At 45.1% G+C, this 12,677-nt stretch overlaps 1 protein-coding gene across 1 annotated transcript; it reads left to right on the forward strand.

The window, feature by feature from the left end:
* Positions 1-4,586: 4,586 nt before the first annotated feature.
* Positions 4,587-10,073, forward strand: LOC128739606 (uncharacterized). The gene is made up of 3 exons (XM_053835101.1): positions 4,587-6,533; positions 6,641-8,386; positions 8,670-10,073. The coding sequence occupies exons 1-3, from the start codon at positions 4,587-4,589 to the stop codon at positions 10,071-10,073; spliced, it is 5,097 nt and encodes a 1,698-aa protein (XP_053691076.1).
* The last annotated feature ends 2,604 nt before the right edge of the window (positions 10,074-12,677 follow it).

The raw sequence follows: 12,677 nt of genomic DNA on the forward strand, positions 1-12,677 counted from the left end.
TCGTATCATCCATTGCTGAAGGCAGCAATAAACCAATTTAGATTTTGCTGCTTGACAGCCACCGCCATCTATCTATCTATTTATATAAGGGGCTTACGTCTGTACCGAAAACCAGGTCTCTGACAAGACGTCATAAGAGGCTTGTCGGTAACTAAAAACAGGTCCTTGACAGGACGTCATGCTTTCGTAGCAATGGGTTGTATTCTCAGTCACCTCACTGGTCGACTGCTGGACTGCTCGATTGCTCAACTGGTTGACTAGACTGCTCGACTGGACTGGTCGATTAGACTGCCCAATTTGATTGCTCGGCTGGACTGCTTAACTGAACTGCTCGACTGAACTGTTCGATTTGACTGCTCGACTCAACTGCTTGATTGGACAGATCGTCTTGACTGCTTGAATGGACAGCTCGATTTAACTGCTCGAGTGGACTATTCGATTTGATTGCTCGACTTAACTGACAGCTTGATTCAACAGCTCGACTAGACTGCTCGACTTAGCCACTCAACGCGATTGCTCGACTCATCTGCTTGATTCAACTGTTTGATTCGACAGCTCGACTCAACTGCTCGATTCAATTGCTCGACTGGACTACTCGACTGAACTGCTCGATTCGACTGCTCGAATCAACTGCTCGACGGAACTGCTTGACCCGACTTATCGACTAGACTGCTTAACTAAACTGTTCGATTCGAGTGCTCGACTCAACTGCTCGACTAGATTACTCGATTCAACTGCTCGACTGGACTACTCGACTTAACCGCTCGAGTAAACTGCTCCACTGGGCTGCTCGATTAAACTGTTCGACTCGACTGCTCGGTTCAACTGCCTAACTCGACTGCTCAACTCAACTGGTTGACTTCTGTTTGATTCGACAGCTCGACTTAACTGCTTGATTCAACTGCTCGACTGGACTACCCGACTCGACCGCTCGACTCAGCCACTCAACTGGATTACTCGACTCAACTGCTCGAATAAACTGTTCGACTGGACTACTCGACTCGACTGCTCGAATGAACTGCTCGACTGGACTACTCGACTTAACAGCTTGATTAAACCTTCTCGACTGGACTGCTCGATTTAACTGCTCGACTTGATTGCTTGACTCGACCACTCGACTGCTCGACCGGACTGCTTGACTGAACAGCTTGATTTAACTGCTCGACTAGACATCTCGATTCGACTGCTCGACTCGCCTGCTCAACTCGATTGCTTGTCATATTGTCGGTGTTAAACCAGACCGGACCAAGTCGCAAAATTTTAAAAAATAAGTTAATGATAGCAAACGATCAAGAATTTTCTAAGCAACTTTTTACTTTAATCAGACTACATAAATGTTGCATACAGTTAGAGTAACTGTTGTAACAGTAACAGAGTTAGAAGATGATTTCGAATGCAGCAAACTTTGAATGCGTTTTTCTCGAAGTCAGAATTTTGCCACTCGGTTCTGTCTGACTTAACACCGATCATATGAATCGGTTTGCGGCAGACAACAGACTGTTCAGTGCCACTCACACGAAAACTTTAAAAATAATTAGCAATGGGCTTAATAAATTTTGAACTATCTCGGTTGGTTAGCAGCATATGCGCATTAAATTTTATCGTGCATATTGATGATAATGTTTAATACCGCAATAAAACTTTTATGAAATTCATGTGAAACCTAGTGTCTTTTGAATTATTACTTGAAATAGGACTACCCTCTCACCAACCATGCTTGTCTCTTATTTGATTTCCTTCGGATTACGCTCTAAAGTTTCATAGTTAACTGCGTTGTCGACGGTGTAAGCGAGATCATCGTGCGGGGCGATTCATTTGGCATAAGGCTCTTTGGCATTTAGCGCTTTTTGGCATAATCTATTTAGCATAATAGTCTTTTGGCAAAATAGTCATTTAGCATAACGACTTTTTGGCATAATTGATAAGGACTCAGACACAAATTACATAACGCTTAGAGGGGGTGGGGGGTCGAGTTTACGTTACTTTTTGTTACATACTGGGGAGGGGGAGTCAGAAGAATAGTTTCGTAGCAAAATTTTGAATACCAAAAAACAAATGCAAAACAAAGAAAGGACGTGTTGATGATGCGAAACAGTGAATCAGTTTATACTGATGGAGATTCAGATTCGAAAGTATAGTTTGTAGCTGTTGAATATGATCCTACAACATTTCCAGTTATTATAGTTGAAAACCAATTGACCCCAACACGGATCAGCACCTGATTGTTAGTTTTCATATGATTTTGTTCAATACGTTAAAATAAACAACAATATATACGGTTTACATGATTTTTATTCAATGTTGAGAATCAAAGGGGGAGGGGGTTTGGTCAACGTTACATAATTCAATGAGGGGGTTATGCCAAGCGTTACTTATACAAAGTTACTTAGCGGAAGGAGGGGGTGAAAAACCAGAATTTTTGCGTTACGTAATTTGTGTAAAAGAGCAAAAGCCTAGGTGCTACATTCCGTTATCGACCTTCTGTTTTTATACGACAGACTTCGCAACCAGCTGTTAGAGTGCAGGACAATTGCAGGGCCAGTTGCTACGATCCTATTGACTCTAACAGCCTCTCCCAGTCGAGATTCGAACATACGACGACTGGCTTATTAAGCCAGCGTCATACCTCGAAGCCAACTGGAAGGCCATTTGTGTACCAATTTGTGTACCCCGCCTAATTTAACCCGATTTTGTAGTTTTGTGCTTGCTAATAAGAGGAAGTGTAGCAATCAGGTTGATTAGATTGGCCCTTTGCTGTATCTTCGTTAAGTTAGCAAATAAAGCATGGTATACTAGAAATTATGGTTAGTTGGTTACGCGTATGTATTGGTTCCTTGCATACAAGTTAGCCGAGTTTTCCAATTTTACTCTTTCTTAGAGCCTCTCATTCGCGATTCGCTAGATGGAATCTCTAAGCACGAAGGTTGCCGGCAGATTCTTCTTCTAGAAGAGTTCAATAAACTCTAGGGATGAAATAGTTAGATGCATGCAACTAAAGATAAAAAGAGATGTTTGATCGGATTTGTATGATCGCAGAAATTCGCTATAGAATATTCGTTTTCCAACCAAATCTCGTTTGTTCTGAGGAGTTTCCCAATTTCGCTTCGATTATTTTAAACTGATCAGTGAACGAAATCGGAGTGTGTGTCTTGTGTTGTTTCGTGTTAGAAAAGGTTTGTGTCTTAGAGTGAGACACTTAGGATTAGTTAAATTTACTAAGTGTTATTTCATTAATAGGGAATAGATAGCGCAGTTAGGAGAAGTTCTTGCGTGGAGTCTTTGCTAGCCAGTGTGGTGGAAACAAAAGGTAAAGTGAATAGTTGCTTTTAGGGAATTTGGCTAATACCGTCGAACAGCCGTTCGACGGCTTTTTGTGTTCCATTTTCAAGCTCATTCAAGCGCTTGGCGAAAGCTACGGACCACACCGCCAGCAAAGCACATCCCCCCTCCTACCGCACACTTCACGAACGGCTGGTTATAGCACCGCTTCCAGCCGTCGGATTTCGGATCACGCCGCTTAGGAAAGCCGCTGATCAGCCTGGTCGGCTTATGCTGCTGAGCGTTTAGGACGCCATTTTGTGATACGCCAATTTGCAGCTGCCGAACCAGGGTTTATGCGCTTGATGTCCATCGCGCAACATTTTGCTGCTTGGTAACATCGTTGGATGGAGTAAATTATGAACGGCCGCCGTAAGTAAAGATCTAAACCCTGCGCAGGTGATATAAACGAAAGTTAAGCCAATTCCCAAACCCGAAAGAAGCTTTAGGGCAGATTCCACCCACGCAATAGAGAAGAGTAGAATGGCTCAAAAAACCTAGGTGTAGTTAAATATTTGTAAAAGTTTAGAATAAAATGTTCAATCCAGTTTGCGTTTCCCTAAGTTAAAGTCTTTATGGAGTGTCATTTGGTGTAATTTAGGTATTCCGAAGGTGTCTCACGAATCGCGTAAATTTTAGAGTTGTGTTTGGTACTCCAAGTGGACTGCTTGGTAATACAGTCCCCGCACTCCGATTTCCTACATTGGCCAGTAATCTGGTTGTTCAGAGTTGGGCCAGTGAGGAAAAAGGTACGAGTCGGTGTGTGGATTGAGGATTTCGGATAGCGAGTTTCTGTGGTTAGGCTTTTTGAAAACGCGTAGAGTGAGCACCTTTGGTTGCATGCGTCCGCCTTTTTGTCCCCTTAGTTGTTGAACTGACCCGCCCTGAGGCGGAGTTTCTGGCCGGGCAAGCCTTCACTTGGCAAGTGGCCCTCTAACGAGGTGGCGCTTAAGTCACTTGCCTAGAGATTCTGGGGAACGGATCGCGGACTGAGTTGGTCGTACTTCGGCAGGCTACATTTTGGCGCCCAACGTGGGGCTCCGTTTTTTGGGAAACTTTAAATAACTTTAAAATTATTTCGGATACGTAGTTAGTAGAATAGGTTCACAAAAATTTTCTTTAGTTTAATATTGATTTATTATAGAGAATTATTATTTGCTTTTTATATTGCTTATTTGTATATATTGCTTGGTGTATTGTGTTTGTCGTGCTACTGTAAATATATATTTATTATCATTATTTTTTAAATTTAAATGGATACTGTCGCCATGTCGAACAGATTTCCGCATGCCGACCACCTCACGAATGAGGAGGTTGATTACGAGTTGTTAATCCGGGGCAAGACGGGGGAATTGACCAGTGAGCCAGAGGCTAAATATCGCCTTCTGCGCAATCTGTTCCATGAAGACATTCGTGAGAAGAGGGATTATCCATCTCCGTATACGGTGGAGCAGGAATTTGACTATATTGCGGGTAAGGTTGACGATTTAAGCAGAAGGTTGGAGCGTGGCAGTGATGAAAGAGTTGTATCCCGGTTGAAGCATTATGCTATGCGAATAGCTCGATGCAAAGCCTCGGATACGAATTCAGAGAAGATGAAACGGGAGTTGAGCGATTTTGTCCGAGAGATGTTGAGCAGATCCAATGGCAAGAAAACTTCCGACGAGAGACAGGGTCGGACAAGGGCAATGGACGCACGACGAAACATCTCGGATGACTTAGATGATGGTGATGATGGTGCCGTAGGTGGACAGATAGAAGATGGCTTACAGCCGGCGAACAGTGATTCAGCAAGGGGGGATAGTTCGCAAGGTGCAGTTCCGAAGCAGCCTAAGGTAAACCGGGATCCTACTGCGACACCAGAACGGCCAGAAGATCATCAGGCATTATTGAAGCGAATAGAGAGTCTAGAAAGGGAGTTAGCGAAGGCACGGATTGAAGGATCACGCCAAGGACCGGCAAGTCGGAATGAACTTCCGCGAGTAAATCGAACGGTCTCGGACAGCTATTTACCACAGTCTGGGAACGCGGGAAAGATGTCACGGGAAAGGCATTCGGCCAATTTTCCTCTACCACGGGCGGAGGAACCAGATCGAAGCAGATGGACTCGTGGTAGGTTTGATCGCTTCCAGCGCGCAGATTTCTCGCACGATGAACGTTTCGCCTCTCCCGACCGGTTCAATAGAAACCGTCATACCACGCAACCCGCGGGTAGGAATCGCGACCGTCGCGCTGCATTTGAACAGGAGGACTGGGAGTCTAGTGATAATGACAGCCACGAGGAAGACCACGAAGTGTTCTACCGTCGAGGTAGACACCATGGTCGCAACCAGCGGCGGATCAGTGACGAGGAGATTCGGGACGCAGACCGTCGGATGGAAAAGTGGCATCTGACGTACAGCGGAGATAGTCGACAACGCTCGTTAGAGGATTTCCTGCACAAAGTCTGCCGCCTAGCCCACATGGACCGTATTGCGAAAGACGTGCTCCTGCAACGAATCCATACGATCCTTAGAGGGGAAGCCTACGACTGGTATCTGTGCTATTCCGACGAGTTCCTCACTTGGGAGGACTTCGAGGAAAGGTTACGGTACATGTACGGTAACCCCAACAAGGATCAAGGGACTAGGCAACGTATTTACGATCGCAAACAGCACCGAAACGAGACTTTCCTTTCATTCAAGATGGAGATAGAGCGGCTAAACAAACTGTTGACTACCCCGTTAGACCAGCACCGTTTGTTCGAGGTGATATGGGACAACATGCGTCCACACTACCAAGCGAAGCTTGCATGTCGCACGGTTCGAACTTTGCGAAAGCTAGAGTTCTACGCGTACCGCATTGATGCACATGATCCCGTGTTCCGGCAACCAAGAGAAGGACCGCCACGATCACCGAACCGAATCCACCAGATTGAGGTGGAGAGGGAAAATGCCGATTCTTACGAGTCTTACTCGGAGCCAGAAGAAGTGAATTTTGTTGGTCGTAAAGAGAGTCAGCAGAAGAAATCAACCGACGTGCCGAAAACTCACGCAAACTCCTCACGACAGCCGCCGGAACGCGTAGCCGAGCGTTCAAATCCATTATGTTGGAACTGTCGAAAAAACGGACATGTGTGGAGGCAGTGCATGGAAGAGAAGCGAATCTTCTGCTATATATGCGGAAATCCTGGAGCCGTATCGACGAATTGTAATAGTCATCCGCGAACCGGAACGGTCGGAATGAACAGAGGGTCGGGAAACTAAGGCGGGAATGCGAGAGAGGGAGCGATAGCATTCCTGGTGATAAAAATGTTCCCCATGCGTATGAAGATCCTTTTCAGAAGGTGTGCGAGGTTCGTGTCCAAACTGGAAGCTGCCCACACATCACCGTACAGATTTTTGACGAGGAGTTCGATGCGCTACTAGATTCCGGAGCGAGTGTTAGTGTGACTAATATACCTGACATTGCTGAACGGAACGGGTTAGCACTCCAGGTCAGCCCGCTGAAAATTGTGACCGCCGATAAGACTATCCACGAGAGTCTGGGTTATGTATCATTGCCCGTGCGGTTTAGAGGATTAACTAAAGTCCTTCCGACGCTAGTAGTTCCGCAGGTCTCCCAGAAGTTAATCCTGGGTTACGACTTTTGGAAACAGTTTGGGATCCAACCCATGATTATGGGGGAAAATGGCTTCGAACGAGTGACCACGGTGGAAGCTGCAAGGCCCGGGGAATGTGATGCAGAAGTGAGATTGTCGTCGATTACCACGTTACCGGCGCTAAAGCCGTCAGGACCGGACGAGTCGCTCGAAATCCCCGCGTTGGAACTACCCGAACCTTCCAAGACCACGCCAGAGACAGTCGAGACCGAGCACGAACTGGCGGACGTAGACCGGAATCAGTTGATAGAAGCAATCAAAATGTTTCCGTGCACGACCGAAAACCGACTAGGCAGGACGTCGTTGCTGCAACATGAGATCGTGTTAAAGGAGGAAGCAAAGCCCTGTCGGCAACCACTGTATCGTTGTTCGCCAGCGATACAGGCTGAAATGGAAGCAGAACTGGAGAGGTACAAACGGATGGATGCCATTGAGGAATGTACCAGTGAGTGGGCAAGTGCCTTAGTCCCCGTTCGCAAGACGAATGGTAAACTGAGAGTATGCCTAGACTCACGGCGGATAAATAGCTTTACCAAAAAAGATTCCTACCCCATGCGCAATATGGGGGGAATATTTCACCGGCTTGGTAAAGCAAAATTCTATTCTGTGGTAGACCTGAAGGATGCGTATTTCCAAATTCCTCTTAAAGAGGAGTGCCGGGATTATACCGCCTTCAGGACGCCACAAGGATTATTCCGCTTCAAGGTTTGTCCGTTTGGCCTAACAAATGCCCCCTTTACAATGTGCCGACTCATGGATCGCGTGATAGGCTTCGATTTGGAGCCAAACGTGTTCGTCTATTTAGACGATATCGTCATTGCGACGAAGACGTTTCAAGAACACGTTCGGCTCCTGAGAATCGTAGCGAACCGATTGACGAAAGCGAACCTCACGATTTCTCTGGACAAAAGTCGGTTCTGTCGCAAACAGGTTACCTATTTAGGTTATCTGCTGACCGAGGAGGGGGTGGCGATTGACAATGGCCGTATCGCACCGATTTTGAACTACGCCCGCCCACGGAACGTGAAGGATATTCGCCGTCTGTTGGGCCTGGCTGGTTTCTATCAGCGGTTCATTCGGGAATACAGCCGAATTGTGGCACCGATATCAGACCTCCTGAAGAAGTCGAGATCGAAGTTTGTCTGGACTGATGCAGCAGAAGTGGCCTTCGGAGAATTAAAATCCGCGTTAGTATCAGCGCCTATCTTGGGAAACCCCGATTTTTCGCTGCCGTTTTCCATTGAATCAGACGCCTCAGATAATGCTGTTGGAGCGGCCCTGATTCAGCGCCAGGATAATGTTCCACAGGTTATAGCGTACTTCAGCAAGAAACTGAGCAGCACTCAACGGAAATACGCGAGTGTAGAGAAGGAGTGTCTAGGAGTGCTTCTAGCGATAGAACATTTCCGTCACTATGGGCCCTATTCTGTAAGTCACGTCGAGTGTCACTTTGCTCGACTAGTCGACTTTTGGTATTATGTAAGTCACACGCGACCCGATTTTGTCGAGTAACTCGACTGAGTCCACCGCCAAAAAGCTAGTGACTAAACGGTTAGCAAGTGACGCCTGAGCTAGCTTTGTTTTGGTTGTGCATTGAGCCGCTATGCTGCCCGTTCTTCTTGCACTCGACACTCGACAGTGACTGAGTCGAGCCGAGTTGCTCGACGTGACTTACAGAATAGGGCCCTATGTCGAGGGAACCCGTTTTAAGGTTGTTACCGACGCCCGAAGCCTGTTGTGGCTTTTCTCTATTGGCGTAGAGTCTGGAAATGCGAAACTTCTGCGGTGGGCCCTGAAAATCCAATCGTACGACATTGAACTGGAGTATCGCAAGGGTAAGAGCAATATTTTGGCGGACTGTCTTTCCAGATCAGTAGAGATGATTGCTGTCCAGACCCTCGATGCCGAACAACGAAATCTAGCGGCAAAGATTCAGCTGGATCCCGCAAAATATCCAGATTTTCGTGTTGCCAGCGGTGAGATTTGGAAGTTTGTGAAGGTGGATGGGAAAGTGGAAGACCCCCGATTCCAGTGGAAACGTTACCCCGCAAAGCCAGAGCGCGCGGATATTGTACGGGAAATTCATGAAAAAGCCCACCTTGGTCCGGAGAAAACCCTGAATGCGGTCAAAGAGCGATACTACTGGCCGTTTATGAGTAGCGAGGTGAAGCGAACCTGCCAGAGTTGTCTAGTCTGCCAAATGAGCAAAGCTTCAAATCAAAATAGTACTCCGCCCATGGCTGAGCAGAAGAAAATGGCCCAATACCCGTGGCAATTCCTTGCGATGGACTATGTTGGTCCACTTCCAGCGTCTGGTAAAGCACGGAATACATGCTTGTTGGTTGTGACTGATTTGTTTTCGAAGTTCGTGATAGTTCAACCTTTTCGACAAGCAACGGCAGAGTCCCTGGTGAACTTTGTGGAGAACTCTCTATTCCTGCTATTCGGAGTGCCTGAAGTGATCTTGTCGGACAATGGATCCCAGTTTACCTCCGCATTGTTCAGCAACCTGTTGACCCGGTATCATGTCACGCACTGGAGGACGCCCAATTACCATCCGCAGGTAAACGATACGGAGAGGGTGAACAGGGTGATAACGACTGCAATTCGGGCTTGCATCAAGAATGATCATAGAGAATGGGCGAATAATCTCCAGCAAATCGCGAACGCTGTGCGAAACTCGGTCCACGATGCTACGCACTACACACCATACTTCGTCTTGTTCGGTAGGAACATAGTGTCCGATGGGAGAGAATATCGGCAATTAAGGGATGCGCCAACTACAAGCAAAAGTCAGATTGGCAATGATGAAAAGGAAAAACTACTGGAAGACGTTAGAAAGAATCTAAAAGCCGCATACGAAAAGCATTCGTCATACTACAACCTGCGTTCCAATGCCAATTGTCCGACCTACTCTGTCGGGGAAAAAGTTTTGAAGAAAAATATGGAGCAATCGGACAAGGGGAAAGGGTTCTGTGCTAAGCTGGCACCGAAGTACATACCAGCGATAGTAAGGAGGGTTGTAGGGGCGCACTGTTACGATCTTGATAATATGCAAGGTCAAAGGCTAGGAGTTTACAACTGTAAATTCCTGAAAAAGCTTTCTGGAACTTAGGCCAACGTCTTCTTCAAATAATAATTTGAATTCAACAGCTATGAAACTCTACGGAGTGCCAAGATTATAATAAACACAGTGAGGGACCAAATTTTCTAAGCTATGAAGCTCCACGGAGCGACTTCTCTAAAACAAGTTTCATAACAAGACAGGTCGTTGGTACTAATTGGAGTGAACTGCTTAATTGAGAGTAAAGAGTTGAAGAGTTAGGCCAGAAGAACTGATCATGAAGGGTTAGAAGGAGCTAGGGTTATGACCTGGAAAAAGTAGTGAAAACACGAAGTGAAGCGAGCCCAGCATTAGGTACAGTAGTGTATTAGTTCTTCTTTAAGTCTTTTCCCACCACACTCAGATAAGTCAGTTATTTCAACAATTAGTATCAATTCCCAACCTCACGTTGGTAGTGATAAAACAAATTTTTTTCAAGCTATGTCTCGCTCACTTAGTTGAGTCGAAACCATTGCACCATGACGCGAAAGCTCTGGTAGCATCAAAATACATTTCTCCATTACGAAGGTCTTGCAGATTACTGCGGTCCCCACAAAACCTGTCATCTACTGGGGGCCCTCGATGCTGAAACGCTCGAGAGACTTTGAATAATGGAGAAAGGAATGTGCACCTAACAAGGTCAGAAGGAGGTAAATCGTTTAAAATCGGGCTAGACACGCCACCTTGGGTCGCCCACAGACGACAATCCCGGGGTGTGTGCTAGCTACGAACAAACTTGAAAGTTTTCGGGCGAAACCTAGCCGCCGTTGGATTTCGGATAGAGCGGACTGGGGAAACCGAAACCAGCAGAGAAACTTCCCTTTTCGGCAGGAGTAATGTTAGTTTGGTACTACTACATCGAGTCTTATGAACTAAGTTAGTACCTGACACTACATATATTTTGTTTGCCTGCTAAGCTTACTTTTAGTTAGGATTAGTATGGTTTATTAAATTTGTAAATTTTGTAAATATTGTACATATTCATCTAGTTATTTATTTAGTATAGTATTATGTACCTGTGTTAGTTAATATTCAATTTATTATTTAATTTATTTAGTTTGCATATTGTGGATTATTTAAAGTTTTTTGGAAGCTAATACATGATTTTGCTTAATTCTAGTGTTAGTTTTTCGATGCTTAAACCTAGGGTTAATAAATTTATTTGTTGGGAAATTTATGGTTGGCTAGTTTAGAGGTTGGTAATTTTATGGATTACTGGCTCCTCGATGTCGCCTCTGCAGCCCCCTTCCAAACTTCGTGGTCCGGTTGCTCTGAAAAAAATAAATAAATAGGCATTAGTTTCTGCTCACTCTCTTACCTGGTAATTGGAAGCCAACTTTCCTTTCCGTTCAATGCCGAATCCATCCACATCTTCATCATCTGCTCCATTTGCTGCAAAAAAAAACTGCCGGTCAGTCTTCCAGTCATCCGTCGCCGTGGCCACCGGGGTGGGGATAGCTAGAGAATCGCTCGTTGAGATGGTAGATCCTTTCACAATATCACTGAGAATGTGTAGAAGGGATAAGTCACCTTCCGCAGAGGAATTTTCCTGTATTTCAAAATACTTTACCTGTTTTCCACAAATTTTTCCACAGAGCACAAAACATCACAACCAGCACTGTTTACTTTTCGTTTGACATTTATTTCGTTGCTGTTCGCGAGTAGATATGTGTGCGTAAATCAGACGGAGCTTTTATAGCAAGCTATAGGGTGGTTCACGATTTCGTTTGTTTCGTGGAAATCGAATGTTTTCGATGTTAGAAACAAAACGTAAATTGTTAATTTATGTTTTGAGTTAGGTCATGTTTCACGTTGTCGGAATAGGTCCGGCGTTGAAACATTGATGCTAGTATGTTGGGAATTTATACGAATTACGTTGGCAGGTTTCTCAGTGGCCAATTATTTGGTAAAGAGTTACTGCTGGGGAAGTTAATGTGGGAGGTTGCGTTTTGCTAATAGAAGATATTTGTTCAGAAGTATTCTGAGGTATTCTTCGAAAGCAAAGCTGATGGTGTACTATTCTGGGAGACCTTTTCAACATAGGTGTTGGAGTAGTCCTTGGAATGTATATGCTAATTCGTTGTAATTATGGGGAATATGTATGGGCGCTGTAGGTGGCAGATTTCTCGTTGGTCGATGTGTATCGACGCCGGAGTTACTGCCTGGGTTTTCGAGTTGGGGGAAAAGTTGTACTGGGGTTTGGCTCGATCGAGAGCGGATATGTAGAAATTGAAGTGTTGGTGTATGAACCGCGGCACAGTAACGAAGAAATGTCTTACGATCAAGCGATATAATTTTTTTTGGTGAACCTTAGTCATTTGTAAAATTTGTAAATAGTAGCTTAAGTTTAATTGCGTTTGTAAATAATTTAGTTTAAAGTTTCCGCTAGTTTATAGTATTTAGTTTTTGGTTCTGTACGGTTTGAAGTTACGAAAATTTGATTGTATTCTACAATCAAATTTTCGTAAAACAGACCGGGGTGTTATGTAGCAATCAGGTTGATTAGATTGGCCCTTTGCTGTATCTTCGTTAAGTTAGCAAATAAAGCATGGTATACTAGAAATTATGGTTAGTTGGTTACGCGTATGTATTGGTTCCTTGCATACAAGTTAGCCG

This window comes from Sabethes cyaneus, chromosome 3, assembly GCF_943734655.1.
Source record: "Sabethes cyaneus chromosome 3, idSabCyanKW18_F2, whole genome shotgun sequence".
NCBI lineage: Eukaryota > Metazoa > Arthropoda > Insecta > Diptera > Culicidae > Sabethes > Sabethes cyaneus.

What these genes read in the sequence shown, in the direction of transcription:
- LOC128739606 (XM_053835101.1), top strand. Translation starts at nt 4,587, where the DNA reads ATGTCGAACAGATTTCCGCATGCCGACCACCTCACGAATGAGGAGGTT. An exon ending in GTCATCCGCGAACCGGAACG is followed by an intron (nt 6,534 to 6,640) that starts GTCGGAATGAAC and finishes GATCCTTTTCAG; the next exon opens with AAGGTGTGCGAGGTTCGTGT. An exon ending in GTCACTATGGGCCCTATTCT is followed by an intron (nt 8,387 to 8,669) that starts GTAAGTCACGTC and finishes ACCCGTTTTAAG; the next exon opens with GTTGTTACCGACGCCCGAAG.